Below are 23195 nucleotides of genomic sequence, written 5' to 3'. Positions count from 1 at the left end.
GATAATAATAATGTTCGAATATATCACACAGGAAAATGCAAATATTATGCATACGGAAACACACACACATTGAGATTGACAAAAATTTAAGGTGACAAATTTTTTCCATTTACAAATATGACACATTCCACTAGTAATGGTAGTAGTAGTAGTAGTAGTAGCCTAGCTACGAACCAAAAAAGAAAAAAAAACTTTTCCGATACATTATCATCATCATCATCATCATAATGACGAAAATAAACGAAAAAAAAATTTCAAGATAAAAAAGAAACAACAACAACAACAACAACAACAACATGGTAAAATTAGGATATTCGGAAACAAAATTCAAATCACCAAACACACACACACAAAACTAAATGTGTTGCTATATTTCTGATTTCTCGTTGTCTACCGTTTTTTTTTTGTTGTTGTTGTTGTAATCGAATTGAAGAAAAAAAATTATGATTTATGTTTTACACACACACACACACACACACATACAGCCGGTGAACAACGACAGGAAAAAAAACAACAACAACAACAACAACATTGGATAGATGTAATGAAAAGAATGATATGTATGACCATTTTTGCTGTTTGCATCAGCATTCTTTTGTACAGAACTATTTTTCGCCAAATACCATGCTAATGATGATGATGATGATAATGATCGAATCATCTAATTGAACGATTTCTTATTTATTTAGTTTTTCTTTTCTTGCAATGATTAAACCGAGTTTTTTTTCTCTTTACCGTTTTTTTTTTTTTAATTACCTTGTCTTGATGTTGTGTATCAAATTTTTTTTCTTTCTCGAATCTTTTTTTTTTAAGTAAATATAAAAAATACATTACATAGATAGCATCATCTGATCCTGATGATGATGATGATGATCTAATTTTTCAGCCATATGATTGCAAATAAGAATGAACAATCCTAGACTGAGAAAAAAACTGGAACAAACATTGAAAACAATTTTTCTTCGTCTTTTTCTTCTTCTCCAAATGACCACACAAACAAATTGGCCGTTAACAAATTGGTTCCGGTTATTTATTTTTTTTTTTTTTTTGAAATATTCATTTACTATAATCAACTTAATATTGACAAAATTGTTGAAAAAAATGAATATGAAAAAAAAATTACAAAACAAATTGCTACACCTTATGATTTGATTTTGATACTCATGGGAACCAAAAAAAAAAAAAAAAAAAAAGAATGGTATCTACTGGAAAGAGAAGAAGAAGTGAGACAGAGAAAAAAACCTAGACAAACACACACACACACACACATGAATTCAGTCATTCGAAAGAATTTTTTTTCCCTTCTATAAATTTTATTTAAATGTTTAGAATGAGATTCTGGTACAACAAAAAAAAAAAAAGAAAAAAAGAAAAGCCTTTAAATGCAAAATGGAAAATCTTCAATTTTCATTTATTTTTTTTCTCTGGTTTCTTTTCAGTATTAATAAATCCTAGTGAATAGAAAAAAAAATGAAAATTTCATTTCAGAAACTGTAGAAAAAAAACCACGCATTAAGCCAAGATTTGAGAATTTTGGCCATTTTCTATTTGGAACTGAATTGAACACACACACACGCATTAATCACTATGGATCATTTTGATAAATCGCAATAATTTTCCATTAGTTTCTTTTTTTTAGATTCATGTTCAAAAATTTAATGAAAAACAAAACAAAAAAAAATTTTGTTTTTCAACATTGTTCACAAATGTTGTGTTCAACAAAAAAAACAAGGGGAAAAATTTTCATATTCAAATTGTATGCAGAAACACACACAAAAAAAAACATTCATCATTTATTCATTCACTGATTTAATGAGTTACATTTATATATGTGAATAAATGACAAATTCATATCTCATATCATTAGTACGGTATCATCAAAACAAGCAGAACCGGTATTTTTGGTTATTATAATTTCTACATGATGATATTTCATTATTGCATATGAATGCAATGATGAATGAAATAAATGAGAGAGAAAAAAAATAGACATTTAGTCAGAAAAAAATTGGAATCAATGAAATCGATCATTGATCATTATTCTATTCATTTGTAGAATATAATGATGAGAAATTGATTTTTTTTTTTTTTTTTTTTGGTAGAAAATCTTTGTTTTATATTATTGCACAAACACTTTTTCAATAATGATTTTGATTATAATTAATTCTATTCTATATATACATTTGGTCATTGACCATTGGCTTTATTGAATCAAGGATGGTTTTTTTTTCGGTAGCTACTAGCTACTACCTTGGAATAAATCGTAATTATTATCATAATGATCAATTGAAAATGATTCTTCGTGGCTTTGAATTTTTTGTTTTGTTTTTCTCCTTGTTGATCATCATGATTACGTATATAATCAACATCTGTATTAATCTTTGGTTGTCTTAGATTCATGAATCATTACATGATGATGATGATGATGATGATAATGATACTAGAATGTGATTTGGGTGAAATTTTTTTTCAATTGATCACGGTCATCAATAATGCAGGCAATTTTTATAGTCTACAAACTATAATCATAATTATTATTGTCAAAATAATTTGAGCAGGTAGGAAAAAACCAATTCAATTGGATTGCATTATTATTGCATCAACAGAAATTGATTGTTTTTGGTTGATTTTTATTTATTTATTTTTTTTTTTGATGAAAAAAATTTTCTAATTTTGTTTTATTTCATTTTTTTTTATTTTGTTATCACGGTCCGAAAATTTTTTTTCGGCTTTTTTTTCGTTTTCAAAAACATTTCTTTCTTAAACATGATTATCATTATGATGACCAAAGAATAAGAAGAAGCAAAAGGTCATGAATATATATATTTATATTTGGCCTCGAGGTCATCACGATATTATTATCATTATTATACATCCAATCAATATGTCGAACATACAAGGCACATTCATTTGAAATCATCATCATCATTACTATGTGGTGAAAACGTTGTTTTTCTTTCATTTTTTTTCCTAATTTGATCTGATTTCTGATTCTAGAATTTTAATTTATATTTATTTATTACATTCATATATCGGTGTTGTGTTATCTTCAATTCTATGATATGAAAAAATATGTAAACACAAACCAAAAAAAAAACAGACTTACATCCAGGTACCACCAGTGGCATGTACTTGATGCATTTGTAATTGGCCAAATAAAATTTGACTCAATATCCATATTAATAATGATAATGTTGATGATGATGATGATGATAATGTTGTTATGATTAATAAATACATGATGATTATGATGAATTCGAATGATGATGATGATGATCAAATTTTATTTGAAAACAATAAATGATAATGTTCGCCACGTTGGGCGTCACATAAAGAACAGAAAATCTAAAAAAATTAAATGATTCTATATAATGGCAATCGTTTTCGATGATGATTGGTGATGATGAGTATAGGCTAAGTTAATCACGACATATCTTTTGCAACCAAGATGATGTTGATGTTGATGGTCAAATGTCAAAAACAATGTTTATATTCACCGCTACCTATATAAATAAAAACAATGAAAATTTAGTTAAATTTGAACTTTATTTGGATAAAATTGTAAAGATTGTAGCGCGATACAGTGATATCCACTGAAAAAAAAGTCATAAAATATCAATCAATTGATGATTAAGATTTCAAATCTGACAGATTCAATCCCTATTACTACCATTACTACTACTACTACTGCACTATGTCCTACATTCATATAAGAATCGTCTCTGTCTGTGTGTTTGTATGTAAGGATTCATTCATTGATATCGTAAACAATCAATCAAACATGAAATGAACAAGTGCAACAAAAAAGTGAGTGTGTGTAAAATGTATTTGTTGTAGGATTCTATTCTAGTTTTTTCTTTCAGTTCTCAAGAACTGGCTCGTTAGTTTTTTTTTTTTTTTGATTTCCGTTTTTTTTTGTTTCTTCACCGACAACATGATGATTCACTAGGTCATTCAATTCAATAGATAATTAATCACAAGATTATTTGAAAAATTCGCACACACAAACACACACATACAGACACACCGTATCATTATTTTATCGTCATGAGGGAAAGATGTTTCAGCTGACTAGAGAAAAATGATTGAATTTCAAGCATCATTTTTTTTTTGTTTGTTTGTTTGAATTGAAATATCAGAGCAAAAAAAAAATGTTTGTAACTTGGTTATGATGATCATTGACTAATGTTTCCTGATGATAATTCTAAATGGCTAATGATGAGAAACTAATTGCAATTCATTAATCAATCTGATTAATTCAGGATTCTCAATTCATTATAATAATAATAATGATGATATATATATATTTGTTCATTAGATGATGAAAATTGAATAGAAAAATAAATAGCTATTTACATTGTGAACTTTGATATTAATTGTGTTTAGATTTTTAAATTGATCGATCATGATGAAAATGAAAAAAAGAATACAATGAAATAAACAAAAAAAACTAATCATCGTTTTAGCATTATATATTGATTTTGATTCAAAAAATTTGATTTTTAATGAATTGTTGAAATTTAAAATTTAAAAATTTAGGTCAACCACTTACAACATGCAAATAATGTCAAATCTATAAATTGTCATACTACCATCATCATTATCATTATCATCATCATCATTATTATTATTATGTGGATACCACGAACGACCAAACAACCAACCAAACAACCAACCAACCAACAACAATGACAACTTGAACAAAAAACGAAAAAAAAACTTGACAACTTTTTTTTTCATCGATTTTTTTTTAATTTTATGTTTCTTGTGAAAAAATAAAAAAAAAAAATTTCACTCGTTCCATTTATATCCATTCATGCTATTATAATTCTATATGATGATGATGATGATGATGATGGTGTGTAGATACGGTAACTTTGGCCTTTCAATTTGTGAATATAACAATCATTATGAAAAAAAAATAGAAGAAAAAAAAAAGTTTGTCACACAAGATTATTATTATTATTATTTGTTACCGATTGTGTGTTTTCTATTTTATTTTTTTTTCTACTTTATCCTCTTCATCCTTCTGACACAGTATAACAAAACAAAGAAAAAGAAAAAAAATGCCATGAAAAATATAACGAGAACAAAAAAAAAACTTTCTATAACACGTTATATATGTGTGGTATATATAAAATGGTAGATGATTGTATAGATAGCCTCAAGACATTCATGATGACAATGATGATGACATCTCACTCTATTTTCTCAAGCCTTATATATATTATTGTGTTTAACGTTTAAAATTCAATGTATGTGTGTGTGCTTTAAATATGTAGCTATACCGCATGTTCTTTTGTCTAACAAAAGAGAAGAATGAGTGAGAGAGAGAGAGAGAATAGAAATGGATCAACACTGTGTGAAAAAAAAATTCATAAAAACACCCGAAAAAAAATATATTTCAACACCCATTTAAAAATTCAAAACATATTTGTTCTTAAAAAAATGCTGTCGTTGTTAGTTGTTAGTTTTTGTTGTTGTTGTTATTGAAATGTGTTGAAAGACAAACAATAGGATTCAATATTTGAACAAATAATAATAACAATAATAAAAGCCCGAGAATATCCTGACGATAAATGAATTGAACTAAAAATCCATTATCGGTTGTGAGTATATGTGTAGCGGTAAATTTAAAGGAAAAGCAAATTGAAGATTGAAGAAGAAGTAAAAAATTGGAATACAACAACATTTGAGCCTAAGGGGGCAGAAAACGGATTTACGGTATTGTCATTCATAAGTCAATGAGAGAGTGGGAATACATTGAGAGATTGACATTGAACAATAGTAAATGTCATATACAAATACTAGTGGAACATTGGACACGAAAATCAAAATCAAAATCAAAAAAAAAAAAATTGAAAAGAGAAAAAAAAGAGACTGAAAGAGTAGGTTGTAGTATAAGTATGGGCAGACACTAGTCACTAGTTAGTTATAGTGATAATGTAACGGATAAGGCAAATTGTTTCTTTTGATCGGTTTTTTTTCCACAGGTCGACGATATAAGGTCAATTCAATGTGATTCGACCGCAACAAATAAAAACCAGGATAAACGTTGATTGGTAAATGAATTTTTATTTTTTTTTTGAATGAAATGAAAGACAACGACTTGTACTTGACTTGTATTTTTCTCTTTTCAAATAATAGTGAATATATATTCACAGGTCATTATCGGATCATATTTTTTTTTCAATCGATAAATGACATTGTGTAATGCATGCAAAAAACAAAAAACAAAAAATTTTTATCATTCATAAACAAGAGAAAAAAAACTGAAACGCAAACATCATAACATAATCATGACAGATGGTATTTTTTTTTTTGCTTTCAATAATTATCATTTAGAAAATTATTAATCATAATTATAATTTTGAAATGATAAATCATTCATTTCCGTTTAGGGTCAATCGGTCGATGATCATCGGTTTATTCAATAATCAATGAATAATTTTTTTTCCCTCTCGACACACACACACACACATACCATCATCATCATCATGATGTTGTTGTTGTTTGATCAAGATTAACACCAAAATGGCACAAAATGGCACATGATCAAATCCACGAACAAACAAGCGACATCATCATCATCATCATCATCGATATTTAATTTGGTTCATTTATATTTCTAAATTCAATTTTTGTTTTCCAACTCAAGTCAATCGTGCGTTTTCAAATTGATTATTATTATTATTATTTTTTGTTTTCTCCGCTTTGTTTTTTCAAATTGAATCAACAAAAAAATAAAATGATGGCGATAATGATAATGATTCGAGTGGTCCATTTCAAATTTTTTTTTTATCATTGATAAATATCAATGTGGAAAAAAATCATGCGAAAGTGAGATGAAATATTGCAAACGGATTGTTGTTATTTATCGAATTTGGATTGAAATAGATTGGCTTTTTTTCGGATTCAATTGGATTTTTGGCATACCGACACACAAGTGGAAAAATAAAGAGAAATTTTGTTTTTTTTTATAATTTGGATTTAAATCTTTTAATCTCAATCATCATTTTATTTTATTTCATCTCTCTTATAAGATTGTTCATTTTGTATCCATTTATTTTGAATGGATAAAAAAAGAAATCAATTTTATCTAGAGACAACCAAAAAAAAAAAAGTAATAATAATGTTTTGCCGTGATAAAAATGATGATGATGATTATCTCTAATTGAATTTTCAAGTCAATTTTTCTTTTTGCTTTTTTTTCCTATCTATAAAACAAATTGACATCGTCCATCGTATGGCGATAATTTTTTTTTGTGATGATCACAAAATTGAATGGAAAAGATTTCAGGCAGCAAAAAAAAGAAAACAAATCTAAATAAATAACATATATATATTGAAGCTGCCAGTAACAAATGGCTTTCAGTTTATTTTCTATCGACTATTTTTTCATTTATAATTCAATACGGTTAGTGTTGTTGTTTTTCGCAGAAATCAAATTACTGTTTAAAATGGTTTGAAAACTGAATTTAAAAATCAAATAAATTCTAAGTGATATTTATTTTACAATAATATCATCAGGATGCAGAGAAAAAAAACCATATCAAGAATCCGAATCAAGATATCGTCTATTTTTTTTTGGGAAAGGAAATTTGCTATGCTTTTATTTCATTGTTCATTTTTTTTCTGTTGGTCCATTTCTTTGATATTACGGTAATTCATCTTTTTTTTTGTCACTGTTGTTGATCATTATATGGATAGCGAGTGAACGAAAGACGTCCTTTTTTTTGTTGTTTGGATATTTTTGCCGGATTCAGATCAAAGAATCTCGTTGCATATAACAAAATGGACATATCGATTCTGTCTATCGATTTTTGTTTTCATCATCAAAAATATATGGAAATAGTTCTGATTTCATTCACTAAACATTCAAATGGTGGTAGTATTTTATGAAAAATAAAAATACAACATGAACAATATAATAAAAATGATGATAACATGAATGGAAAATCTTTTTTACGGAATTGTGTGGAAAGCTCAACATAATCAACGATCAAATAAGTAACAACAATAAGAATAATGAAGAATGGAAAAAATGAACCAATAATGTATCAATGTCATAGACATCAGATCACTTTTTGTATCCAGAAAGTGGGATAGAGGGAGAAAAGAGAAAGAAAAAAAAAAGAAAAGTATGTTATCCATCAACAGGGAGAAAAACTTTGCCAAATGTTTTTTCTTTTTCGCCAAAAAAAAAATCAAAACAGTAAATTGAAATAATATGATTGAGAATTGAAACTAATAATATATACAGAGCGAGTGAGGCGGAGGGGGGGTACATACAAATCATCAGATGAATGAAAGATTATGTCATCGTCTTTTTTGTCATTATTTTGTTTCCCCTTTTTTTTCTTCTTCTTCTGCTTCTACTTTATTTCTCATTCATCAACAATATTATTAGTATTGGATCTATACCAATCAAAAGTATCGTTAAATTGAGATCGAAACAAAAGAGAGAAAGAAATGATGAAAAAATTGTGGATAGTAAAATTACCCAGAAGCGAAAAAAAAATGACGAATACAAATGCCAACTATGTATGAACAACCTCTGTGCAACCAAATGAACCATAAGTCAAATATTAACAATAATATCTTGGATGCCCTTTTCCTTTTTCTTTTTTTTTTTTATTTTTGTTCTCTTACCCTCCATACAATCCTGAAGTAAAAAGCAATCTATCTTTTCATTTTTTTTCTGTCTTCATTTCAAAACAAAAAGTTTGTCGTACCAAATAAAAAAGCAGGAAAAAAAAGAACGAAACATTTGGACCACGAAAATGAAGAATATGAAACAAATGCATGAACCCAATATCCGTACTGAGATTTTTCTTTTCTTTTTCGCATTTCTTTTTTCTTTTTGATCAATGATTAACCGAAAATAAAAGAGAAAAAAAATATGGAAGGGAAAACGGAAAAAAATGCTTTTGTTTTGTTGCAAAAAAAAAACCGAAACGGGAATGGAAAATGTAACAAAATGACATTGTATTTGTGTGTGTATTATGGATTCGAGCACGGATAAATTTTAACTTTCATACTACTAAGAACACACACACATACACATCTTATCCGAACGAATGATGAAATATTGAGATTCAGAAAACAAAACAAAACAAAACAAAACATCGCAAAAATACAAATACAATTATCATATATATAAACGAAACAAACGAATCAAATTTGGGAAAATGGAAAAAATGAAAAACTGTCAATATGTTGGTCCCTATCTATCTATCTATCTCCTGCTTTAATGTGTTTTATTATTATTATAATTTTTGTCATACGAAAACAAAAACAACAATGCTGTCATTGAATTGAATAAATGAATGTATGAATCGACATTCAGTATACAGTAACAACAACAACAAACGACAACAACAACAACAACAACAGAAAAAAAAGTAAAAGACAAAACAAAAAATTACTTTTACACAATTATATTCAAAGAAACATACGATGATGACATATGTGGATGACAACAACAACAACAACAACATAAACCAAATATATATCATCATCATCGAAAAAAAACCTGTGAATATCAACAACAAAAACAACAACAACAACAAAAAATCAATTGATGAAACAAGAATTTTCTCAACATGATGATCACATAATGTGATCGGATTCTAACAACAACAACAAAAAAAAAATACAAGGATTATAAATTATCGAGAATAAAATTATTTGGAACAAAAAAGAATTAAATTCAGTAGAGAAATTGATGATAAAACACAAATGATAAGTAGATCCAAATGTAATGTGGATTAGATTTTTTGTTTTCTTCTATGAATCTGATTCAATATTTGATGATAATGATTGCGCAACGAATATGAACGAATGTGTACTGTATTTTTTTTTCTTCATCAAGCCGAAATATGCTGTTTATGAATTAAGTTTTCAAATCAAAATTGGAAATAGCAGCAAAAAAAACTAAAAAAGAAAAAAAAACCATTTAAGTAGATTATTTGTCGTCATCATCATCATCATCAACTTTGATTCATATGTAATGTTTGTTTACGTCTCATTCATATTGTAAATCGGTCAAATCATTGGAACAGCAGCATCACCAACAGCAGCAACAACAAATCGAAAATTACATAACCGAAAAACAATCGGTCCATGTCGAAAATTATTATTATTATCATCAGTTATTTTTTTCTGGAAGAAAAACTCGATTGAATCATTTTTTTTTGTTTTGTTTTTGTTTTTATTGTGAAATCAACATCAACGATGATCGGTCAGCCATTTTAAAGTTTTTTTTCGTTTTGTTTTCGTTTTGTTTTGCTTTGTTTTCCTGTTTCTTCACTTTTTTTATGTGTTTGTTCTGTAGATTTTTGTTTTTTATTTCGTTGTTGAAATAAAAAACAAAACCGAAAACAATTTTCATGTTTTTTTTCTTTTAGTTTTATTATCATTTCACATTCAAATTTCCTGTGTTGATGAATTATCGAAAATTTTCATTTTCAGTTTTTTTTTTTGGTCTGTTTCACAAGTTTGTTCCAAAAGATCATAATAAAATTGTTTTATTGAATTTAAATAGAAAACGGAAATGAAATTCTTATATAATAGAATATGAGATATGATTTTTTTTTCACTCTTTTCACTCTCTCTCTCCGGGATTCGATATCCGTTTTAGGGTTTCGTATTTCCGAAATATATATATTTTCATTATTATCAACAGTAGAAAAAAAACCACCATAAACAATCAATTGTCAATCATGTGACTAGAATGGTTGGAAGAAGAAGAAGCAAAAAAAAAAACTTTACAATCACGAAGTTAGAAGCGAAACGAAAAAAAAAGTTTTTTTTTCAAAATGAAAACAAAAACAAACAAACGGACAACTGACGACGACGACGACGATCTACAAAAAAAATGAAATCCGCTTGTAGAATAAAATAAAATAAAAAATTAAAAAAAAACGAAGGAAATGAGAAACACATCATCATCATCATTTCCTTATGCCAATAAAGCACGAAAGTAACTTTTAAATCAGATCAACGGATGAAACACACACACACACACACACACACAACCTATCTTGGAGCAAAAAGTTTTTTTTACGAGTTAAAAAATGGATATTTTTTCGCAGTAAAATGAAAAAAAAATCAACGGGTGAAAAATAAAATAACGGAAACGATGATGCCCTAAGTAGTAGTAGCTGTAATCATTTATTCGAATCATCAAGAAACAAACGAAAAAAAAAAAAAAACATCAACAAAAAGTGAAATTAGAAATTGAAGAAAAAAAACAGACATTTTCAGATCATTTTTCATACAAGATAATCTTGATTAGATGATGATGTATTTTGTTACATGTATTATGTTATTCTATTCAATTAAAAAAAATTTTTTTTTTGAAATTTTCAGATAGAAATTCTGGTCACTGGATATATACATATATAATGATTATGATCATAACAATTATCAAAAACATTATGATGATGGTAAGTGAAACCGAAATAAATCAACATTTGCCAACAAAACAAAAAATGCGATTATCTTTGGACAAAAAAAAAATTTGAATTTTTTCTTTTCCTCACTCTTACAACGACAACGACAAACAATGAAGAATATGCTCGATATCTTATTGACTAATCAGAAATTTTGTTGCCCGTTTCATTTTCCACATTTTCTGACATAGCAATCTCCATCATCATCATCATCGTTATTATCATAGATCATTTTTTTTCAGCTGAAAGATATGAATTAAATACAAAAGAAGTAAGGAATTTATTTTTTTTTGGCATAAATTTCATTTCATTTTCGTTTGTATTATTTCTATATATATGTGTGTGTGTGAGATAAGATTATCATTTTATTCTCTCTCTCTCTCTTTCTTTTATCACTATCTCTATTACTCTTTGTTATACAGTTATCTACTGCAATGAATCTCAAGAACTTGGTAAAAAAAAAAAAAATACGAACGTAAATCATATCAATGGTATGAATGAACATGTACAAACTTGCATTTTCTTTTTCTTTTTTTTTTTTTTGGTTTGGTTTGGTTTGGTTTTTTTCTTACTTTTGATTGATCAAAAATAACATCAGAATCATTGTTTGTATGTGTATTCACTATTTTTTTACGTTTTTTTTATTGGAACAATTCATGTTCAATGATGATGATGAGTTATATAACCAAATAGATTATGAATGAAATAAAATTCAATTGAATTGAACCTCCTATTGTCCCATTTCTGTAGCCTCCTCCCTCCCCACCAAAAAAAAAACAAAATGAAATTCATACAATATTACAGAGCAAAAAAAATAGAATAAAAACGATTGTGTCCAAACACACAAATACATCAAACGATACAGAATGGAATTTTTCAGGATGAATGAATAAATGAAACGGGAAAAGAATATATTCAACAATAATAATATTAGAGAAGATAAAACTAACCACCAAAGACACACACACACACAAAGAGACTACTAAACATCCGACAACAATATTGACAATCAGAACATTGCTGAAATGAAATTTCTTTCGTTTTTTTTCCTGTTCGGTATTCACATTCATTGTTTGTTTCACAATACAGGCGAAAAAAAACCTCACTGGAATTCAATGATTTCAACATCGCTGATATTCAGAAATTTCATTCAACACACACACATATCATGCTTTTGTACAAGCTAACCAGTGACATTTGAGATACAGCGTTAAAAAACATAGTGCTGAGTACTGAATGACTTATGAACAACATTAATACCAACAACAACAACAACAACAACAAAAAAAAGAATCTGAAAAAAAATCCAAAAAACAGTCCATAAAAAAACGACAAATGAATGAATGAATGAATGGTTGCTTGCTTGCTTGTTTGTTCCAGAATCCCAGAATAGATTGTTCACCATCGTTCATCAAACAATGATGGTGATAAGAAACAAAACAAAAAAAAATTTTTAACACACTATGAATACATTCTATGTCAAGCTATAATCTATTATTCGATTCTGTCATTAATTCAAATGTTTCATTTGTGGAATTTTTTTTTCCAGATTCTATAGCCTCTATAGTTGATCGCTTTAATTAATTAAAAGCGCAAACATATGCACAAACACACACCATACATGTAAACGGGAATTAGAAATATGAAAAGAGAAGAAGAGAGAGAGAGAGAGAGAAAGTAGAGAAAAGTTTATCACTTTAATTGTGGGCGTTTAATGTGGCAGAACACAAAAAAAAATCCATCTGAAGAATTGTCTCATAATTCTTCTGACCAAAAAGAGAGAATAGTTATGAAAACCAAGAAAAGACCATCAAACCATGTATTTATTGGAAATTTATTCATTTCGTATACCCAGAAAAAAAACAAACAAACAAAACAAAACAAAACAAATGATAAATATTCAATCGATACAACCAAACTACAGAAACAAATCAAGCATTCATAAATATAAATAAATGTGTGTTTGAAATGTGTGATTTTTGGGAGTGAAAAAAAATGAAAATAAAAATAAATGATGCGTAACTATTTTTTTTGTTGTCGATGTATTCATTCAACAACAACAGCAAAAAAAAAAAAATACTTGAACCCAATAAATGTGAGGACAATTCAAAGAAGAAAAAAAATGATGATCATGATGAATGAATGAATGAATGAATTCTGGTGAAATTCAAATTTTGAACAACATTTTGAATGAATGATAATCATTGGAAAAAAAATGTTCAACTGGACCAGCGTAACGAGAATAAATTGTGAATCAAATTATCATTATTACGCAAAAAAAGTTTATTTGTTGAGAAAAAAATGCAAAATTCATCTATATATGTATTTTTTTAATTAAAATCCAGCAATGAAAAAGAGTGGAAAAGTTTTTTCTTTTAATATCATACAAAAAAAAAAGTTTCCAGTTGCCGTTGTTGCCGTTGTTGCCGTTGTTGTTGTTGTTGTTGTTGACTTATACACTTGAACTTTTATTATTTGTTATTATAAATTCATGAATTGAAAATGTAAATGTAGAGAAATATACAAAAGTTTCTAACCTTTTTACATTTAGTTAGTTACTTGTTTTTTTTGTCGAATTGAATATAATGATGATGATGATGATGATGATTCGTGTTTGTTTGTTTGTTTTTATTTTTTTCTTTTTTTTGTTCACAATTAATTTACAGAATATATATATATAAATGTCCGTTAGTAGTAGTTAGATATTCAATAATTGAATCTATACATTAAAATTCATTCAAATACAATTGTATTCTATATTCGTTCTATTTGTTGATCATGTATTGCAAGAAAGTGGAACAAAAATTCCACCATTTTTTTTCTCTCTCTCTCTCTCTATTTGTTTTGTTTCCACTTGAAAGTGTTCTAGTCTTCTATATTTTTTATTTGTCATATGTGAAAAAATATGAAAACAATTTGTGTGTGTGTATGTGTATGGTTATATATTCATCATCATCAGAATTTTCAACCAAAAATGTCTGAAACATTCATTTTCAATGCAAACATACACAAACAACTGAATGAATAAATAAATACTTTAATGAATAATGAATACTTTACGGACAAACGGATGTAAAAGAATCAAAAAAACAAACAAAAAAAAACAGAATTCTGTGATACACGTCATTTTAACATTATTATTATCATCATCATCATCATCATCAACAACAACTGCAAAAATTAGGTGTAAACATAAACATCAACACAAATAAAATGATGATGAAACACGCCAACATTTTTGCCAACGGTAGAGAAAATTGTCATTTATTTATTTTTCACCAGAAAAACAATAATGAATCATTAATGTTGATGCTTTTTGGTATGATGTTTGAAAAGTAAAGTAAATATATATATTCATGATCCATAAAGAATTGGTCGTCACAAACATCCAACGCTATACGCTTTAAATCGATATGGATGCAAAAAAAAACTTTACTAAAAAAAAATACAGACAGACAGAAAATTTATATAATTCAACTACATTATTATCATTATGAACATTAATTTTGGTGAAAAAAAAATGAGAAAATAAAATTGCAAATTGTAATGGAAACGGATTCATTTTGAAAATAGAGAGAGAAAGAGAGAGAGAAATGGAAAACTGAATAAATTGTGATTATATATCAAAAAAGTGAGAAAAAGAAAATTGAAATAGGAATCGATCAATTAAAGTTAATGAGAAATGACATTAATGTAAAAAAAAATTTTTTTGACAAAGCAAAAGTGAAAATTGACAACAAAAAAAATGTTACGGTCTTTTGATGTCAATTTTTCTTCACGGGGTTTTTTCTTCTTCGAAGACCGATACGCACACACACACATGCATCATTTGAAAGTGATCCTCAAAAGAATTGATCGAATTGATTGATTTTGATTTATATATGGGTGTTTTTTTTTGCTTGATCGACCGATCTAATTTTTTCCAAATCTACCAAAGCTGAGCTATTCAATTCAATTAAATCAAATCGAATGTTGAAATTGTTCATTTTTTTCCAATTTTATACAATTTTTTTTTGTCATTCACTACATTGAATTGAATGAAAATTATCCATCAAAATTGACTGCTGGCCGGCAAATATTAAAGGCAATTTAATAATAATTGTATTTGTATTTATAATAATAAAATGACAATTGACTTTAATGATCATCATCGTCCTAAATTTGTAAATGTTTGATTTGAGAATTTTTTTTCATGTTTCAAACACACACACACACACACACAACAACAACAACAACAACAACAACAACAACACTGACAACAACGACAACGACAATTGAACACAATTGATCCTAATGATTGTCTCTTTGGTCGTTGTTGTTGTCGTCAAATGTGCCAATCTTTCATCAATTTTATATGGCTTAAACACCACCACCACCAACAACAACACCACCACCGCCGCCGCCATCATCATCATCGTTATCATTAACCAGAAAAAACCTAAAATTGACTTTTATTCTTTGGGTTGTTCGATTATTTGTTTGGTTGTCATCAACATCAACATCATCAACAACTACAACAACTACAACACAATTCTAATCTCATATTTGATTCAAAATTGTTGTTCGATTCGAAAATACTCTTTTTTTTTATTTATTTATATATCTGTGATTCGTGCCAATACAAAAGTTTCATGTCGTCAACATTGTTGTTGTTGTTGTCATGAAAAGAGACAAAAACATAAACAACAATAACGAAAAAAAAATCACAAAATCTCGAAAATAACTTCAACAATCAAACAAAACATGGAAAAACATTTTAGGACATTATCGGAACTAATCCCGTTTTTTTTCTCTTAACGATGAAAAAGTAAATTTAGGATCAAACAAAAAAAAAAGAAAAGAAAATACAAACTACTTAACAACCTCAATCATTGAACCAAAGAAAAACAGCTATTTAACACAATGACTACTGGCCACAGAACAACCGGAAAAAACTTGCATTAGATACCGGTCAAATCACATTGATATATGATTAAAAAAAAGAACGTAGAGTATTCGAAGAAAACAATGTTACCGACAATTTTTTTTTTGGTAGAATAACCGGACACCATAGTGTTAAAAGAGACAAACACAACATCAATTATATTAACACCATCACCACCACAACCACCACTACCATCATTGGCCATTGCATTTTGATTTCATCGAGATAATGTAATTGTGATCACATGAACTCTAATTAGCTTCATTTTTTTTTCTCTTTCTCTTTACAAGTGCATTTTGATTGGAACATCAGATTATATTAGATTTGAATTGTTTTATCAATATCTATATGAATTTCATATTTTTATCAATTTACAACAGAACTGGGAAAAAAACCATCAATGAAAATTGATCCAAGAACCGTCCACCCATTGGAAAAAAAACGAAAAAAAATTTTCCATTGATTCGTAAAGTAAAACTAGTAATTAATTTTTTTTTTCATTCATTGTATTATCATCATCATCATCACTATTATTACAGCTATACTCTATATTCTGGAATAGGACTTGTTTTGTTGTTGTTGTTGTTGTTTTCGTCGGCTATAAATTCACTGATGACGACCAACAACAGCAGCAGCAGCAACAACAACAACAACAACAATGAAAGAATAAATGAAATGTGTTCATTTGGATGATGATCATGATGATGATGGTGATTGTCGATGATAATGAAGTCTGAAAACAAAAAAAAAATAAAATTTTTTTTTTCTCATTTATTCTGACTCAGGTAAACACTAATGAAAGAACGAAAATACCAAAAAAAAAAAGACCTGTCGACGTTTTTTCCCTGAATGATGATAATGATGAGTACAACGACATAGACGGTCATATACGATTTTTTTCTTGTTTTTTTTCCACTAATTGAAAACAACGTAAAAATGAACGTCGTATACAACATTAACATTTACAAGGGAGAAACAAAAAAAAAAACTAAATTGAACTAAACACATGGCCAACTTTAATTGGGTCTTCTGAGAATTCTGTCGATGAGAATGAAGCTTGCAAGCTAGCAAAAAAAAAAAAAAAAAAAAAACAAAAACAACGACTACGACAGCAACAACAACGACAAAATGTCGAAGAAGACTGATCGACGTCATGACAGGACAGAACAACAAATAACGATGATGATGATGATGATGATGATGAGAAAAAAAATAACTGATGAGATCAAATGGAATGAAAACCAAAAGAAAAAAAATTCACTTTAAAGTTATAGATAAAGAATCAATCAAATTGATTGAATAAAGGACATGTGGTAAAAAAAATTGAAATAACCATAAAAACACAGACACAAACAAAAACGGTAAAACTTACAATTTATTCCGCTCATCCAGAAAAAAAACAATGAATAATTTGTCAACTTTTTTTTATGATGACGATCGAAAATATTATAATGATGTGATGATGATGTTGATGATGATTCAGAATTACTTTTCAATACGGTTTTTTTTCTTAATACACTGATAATGAATTGGAAATTCTGTTTGTTTGTTTGATCTGTTTCACAGATATCCGGATGAAAACACCAACAACAAATGATAATGAATGAATATCAGAAAAAAATGGATGAAAAAAAAATCATCAAAAGATTTTTTGTACGGTTGCCGTTTGTGATTTAAAAAAAAACGGAGCAAAACAAAAAAAAATGAACAGAAAAATTTTTCATTTGATGATCAATGATCGAGAACCAGAATCAGAACCAGAACGAGAATTGAATATAAAAATGAAATTTTTTTTTCTTTCTTTTTATTTCAATTTTCAAAACGCACACACACACACACACACGCACTTGCACTACAAATACACTAGAACGAAATTCCTGGACGATGAAAAAAAAAAAACAAAAATTTAATCCAGAATGCCGACAGAAAAAAAAAGAATTCGAAATAAAGAATTGAAATTTTTTTTTATAATGATGATTCTGATGATTCTGATGATGATGTTGAAGTGAAAAAAAAGATGGAGAAAAATGTAACGACACAAGTTTGAAAATTTTTTTTCAATTTGAAAAAAATAATCAATATCTGGAAATAAAAATGATCGTTTATTATTATTATTCTAAATCGACAATCTCTGGTTATTTGAAATTGAATTCAATGATTTTTTTTCCCTTTAAATTTTTGGTCATACACAGACCTGATGACAAAAACAAAAATAAAAACAAAAAAAAAACGAATAAAGATGATGATGATGAATATACGATGATGATGAATATACGATGATGATGATGATGATGATGGTCTTGTGTTGATCGAATGAAAATATTCTTCGAGACGATGTTAATGTTTTTTCTCTCTTTTTCTTTTTCTTTTTTTTTGTTGTTGTTGTTTTTTGGCGCTTCGTTTTTGGTCTTTCGTCAAGATTTAGATTTCTAGTTTTTTTTTATTATTACTTCTCTTTTATTTTCAAAGTCCAAAATAAAATAAAAAAAAACTAGTTGTTGTTGTTGTTGTTTTTTTTTTGGTGGTTGTATAGCCCGTGTTTGTTGGATTCATGCACAGAACAGAAATGAAATCAATTCAATCAAAACACACACACACACAAACAGCAAAGAGAACACAGAGCGGCACAGTACAAAGTTTTTTTTTTTATTCATTCTTTTCTCTCACATTCACATTTCACGAAATTTGATGATGATGATGATGATGGTGATGGTGATGAGAGTGAAAAAAAATTTTTTTTGTAAAAAAAATAGAGAAAGAGAAACAAAAATAGTCAATAGAAGAGAAAACAGAAATGTTTCGATATATATATATATATAGATGAATTAAATAGATAAATAAATTAAATTGACTTGAATTGAATTCAGTTGGTGAATAAAACAAAAAAAAACGAAAGATTTTCTTTCTCTTTTTCTTGTATACAGGGATTCATCAAATATTATGAGATAACGCGCGCCAAAATTTCGTTTATCCTGATCTGTGTATTATTATTATAAGTTTATTTCTTTGATATGCGAATGCGTGTGTGTGTGTGTGCACACAGTTTGAGATTCAAACACCAAATGAAATGGTTATAGTATATGGTATTCCTAACTCTAGTTCTCGTTTTTTTTTTACTTACCAATTGTGCATTATTTTTTTTATTTTTTTTTTTTTTTTGGTTTTCGGTTTTGGTTTAAGTTTTCGATTGGCTCTTTGGGTTTACCATTATATTTGAGCATATACTACACACACACACACACACACAAACATTCATACATACATCGGGCTTTAATATTTTGCGGCAAACTGAATGAACGAAAAAAAAAAGAAAAAAAAATTTTTTTCTTTTTCATATGTTTATGCTTATGGCAATCGCGGCATCGGTGGTGGTCACAACAACAACAACAAGGATGGTGGCGGCGGCAGCATCAAATAAGACCAAATAAACTGTAAAGGATCCTTTATTTATTATTATTATTATTAAACTATGGCCTGGTTATTTTAACGATCCATCCAAAATATAAATATATAAAAATCACAGGAAATCAAAAGAAAAAACACATGATTTGTTGTTGTTGTTGTTGTTGTTATCAAACAAAATCCAAACCGAATCGAATTGAATCGAAATTTCCAAATAAAATAAAAATGAAAAAATTCTACATCCGTATATCAATCGAAAATTGTTGGACAGCAAAAAAAAAAAATTGGATCATCAACTAGAAAAAACAAAGTTGAAATATAAAAAAAACTTGAAATGTCAAGTGTGTGGGTGTGTGTGTGTATAAATCGTGTAGATTACAAAATGACATGCACTAATGTAGATAAAAAATGAACAGAAAAATTATTATCCTCATCATCATTTTTGAATCAAGAGTTGAGATGTGTGTGTATGCGTGTGTGTTATTCATCAGAGAATGTGTGTGATATGATTCAATGGAGTTATGATGTGATTGTGATCGATAAAAAGATTTATTTTAGCCTTCCGTTTTTTTCTTTTCTAAGCATAATTCCGGAATAGAAATGAAAAAAAATTGCTACAGAATTATAATAACGATGATGATGACAATAACAAAGAAATGATAAACTATCAGATACTTGTGTTTCAATCAATTTTCCAACAATAACAATAACAATGAATGAAACTGCATCATTTCATAACAGCAGCAGCAACAACAACAGAATTAATACATACACATTGTATTCATTCGAAATGAATAGAATTTTCATTCACTTGATCTTTACCAATATGGAATATCTTTGATTAGAGAGAATATAAATATTAAGCAAATAAAAATAAATGTCATCTGATCATGATCATGATCATCATCATCGTCATCATCCGGTTAGTTTCACTGTATGTAGTTGGTAATGATAAAATGAAGAATATAATCCTCTATAATGAATAGCAGCAACAACAACAACAAAAAACCCGCATCATCAACAAATAACGATTAATCCCGAATTATTTTTTTCTTGTTTGTTTGTTTGTTTTTCAGATAGATTAGATTGTATTATTATTTGTATTTTCTAAACACCACGTTTTTTTTTATTCTAGTTTCATTGGTCGTGGATCGCTACGGATGCGGACAACAAATTCATTTGTCATTTGGCCAATAAATAAATGTGATGTTATATTAGCATTTATCTCTCTTTCTTTGATTCACAGAGAATGAAAAAAAAAACACCATAACCAAAGCAAATGAAGAAAAATAGAAATAAAGAAGTGTCAAATATAAAAATCTTGTAAATCAATCAAATTGAATACAAAAAACAAAAAAAAAATAACATCACAACTACGATGTATATATGAAATCAGCATAAAAAATTTTATTTTATTATTTTTTTCATGCTGAAATCATCAACTTGATGGTGGACAATGCAAAGGGAGAGAAAAAATTGACATTAATGGTATGGTCATTCTATAACGGAAATGAAAATAATAATAGTGTTTTTTTTTCTCATTTCTTGATCTTTTTTGTTGTTGTTATGTTTGATACTAAAAAGTGACGCTGCGTGCATTTTGGATAATCCTATCACACACACACACACACACATCGACACATCTTTAGTGTTAACAATTTTTTTTCATATGATGATATGATGAAAAATTATCATGAACAAATGATGTAATCGTATTTGGTCAATATGATCAGATTTTTTAGAATGTTGAATCGATGTGAAATCATCATGCATGAATTTATTATATAAAAAAACGATTCATTCATCAATTTTTTTTAAATAAATGAAAATTCAATTTTATCATTCATCAATAATCTATAGTGAAAATTAATGAATGCTTTTGGCATAGAATTGAAATTTATTTTTCAATTATCGAATATTTCGTTCACGATATATGAAATTAATTTTTTTTTTTGATTCGTTGCTCATAAATTAATCCATTGTCCATCATAATCAATTATGATTGAATATTGACAAAAAAAAACATTGAACATTCTCTCAACACCAGACAAAAAAAAATTCACTATGATAACAACAACAACAAAATGGCTTCAAAATGATGATGATAATAATAATGATGGTTAAAATTAAAGGATTGGCCATTGCTCAATAATGATCCAGCTTGATCTCGTTGTATGTGTTGGTGTTTCGTTTTTTTTGTTTTGTTTCTAGTCCCATTCTCGCAGGTTCATTTCCTTCATCTATATAGATTTTTTTTTTGTTCGTCCATTCTTTTTTAAATTAATTAATTATGAATCAATAAATTATTTCATCTACTTTTAAAATATAATGATGATATTAAATGAAAAACATTATTAGACTTAAATGATGTGATAATGAGACATGGGGGGAAATAATAATAATAATAATAATGTTTACATCCACTTGGAGAGAAGGAGTAGCAGCAGTAATGATAGTGATAGTGATGGGAACCAATTTTTTTTGAAATAGAAAAAAAAACAGAACTTTCATTCGATGATTATATATTTGATGATGGCGAAAAAATAAAAAAAAACAGATACATAACATTACATCATCATTATCAATGATTTATTTAAGTTGAATGGTTTTTAAAAAAAAATGCTACAATTGGTAAAATTATCATCAAACGAAAAATAAATGATTTCCCTGTTTGATATGAATATCTGGATATCAATGAATGAGTGTTTGTCTATCTCTTGTGTCTGTGTCTGTGTTTGCATGTAATCATTTGGATCCTTGAATGATTGCAAAGAAGAAAAAAAAAGATAGAAAATTTGTGTGTGTGAGAAAAACATACACACAAACACTTCCGAATTTATATTTTTGGTCTGTTTGGTGTGTGTGTGTGTGTGTGTATGCGTGTGGTTCAATCTCAACAAACAATCTATCCAATTTTTTTCGTTTCGTTTCTTTTGTTTTTTTTTTGTTTGTATTTTTTTTCACAATTGCTTCGAAAAAATAAAACGATTGAATAAAATCAATGTGAGTGTGAGTGATAAGAATTTTATTGATCGAAAATAAAAACAAAAAAAACAAAAATCAAATTTAAAATGGATCAATTATCGGATTTGTTTTTGTTTTTGTTTTTGTTTTCTTCTTGTTGTCGAGCATAGATGAATACAGACAGCTAGCAAATTATTATATAGATTAAAATCTTTGAAAATGCAGCAAACAAACAAACAAACAAACAAACAAAATAACAGTCAATTACCAGTTATCCATCACTTTCACTCGCTTTTTTATCTATTCAAAAATAGCACATTTTTTTTGTATTTTTGATGGTAAAAAAAAATAAATAAATATCTTTACACCTAAAAAAGCCATGTGAATTTCTTCGGAATGAGTACAACATTTTATACACACACAAACACACACAAAAACACACACAAAAA

At 27.6% G+C, this 23195-nt stretch overlaps 1 protein-coding gene across 1 annotated transcript in view; it reads right to left on the bottom strand.

The window, feature by feature from the left end:
• LOC124498808 (protein Wnt-5b) overlaps positions 1 to 19423 on the bottom strand; it is a 31542-nt gene extending 12119 nt beyond the window's left edge. The window contains exons 1-2 of the mRNA XM_075731288.1: positions 17753 to 19423; positions 3107 to 3503 (exon numbers count right to left, since the gene is read on the bottom strand). Coding sequence (XP_075587403.1) covers positions 3107 to 3240 — 134 coding nt within the window. The 5' untranslated portion in view covers positions 3241 to 3503; positions 17753 to 19423. The remainder of the gene's footprint in view (positions 1 to 3106; positions 3504 to 17752) is intronic.
• Positions 19424 to 23195: the final 3772 nt, after the last annotated feature.

Source organism: Dermatophagoides farinae, chromosome 5 (genome assembly GCF_024713945.1).
Source record: "Dermatophagoides farinae isolate YC_2012a chromosome 5, ASM2471394v1, whole genome shotgun sequence".
NCBI lineage: Eukaryota > Metazoa > Arthropoda > Arachnida > Sarcoptiformes > Pyroglyphidae > Dermatophagoides > Dermatophagoides farinae.
The sequence above is the reverse complement of the archived record's forward strand: the minus strand, read 5'-3'. Positions and strand labels throughout refer to the sequence as shown.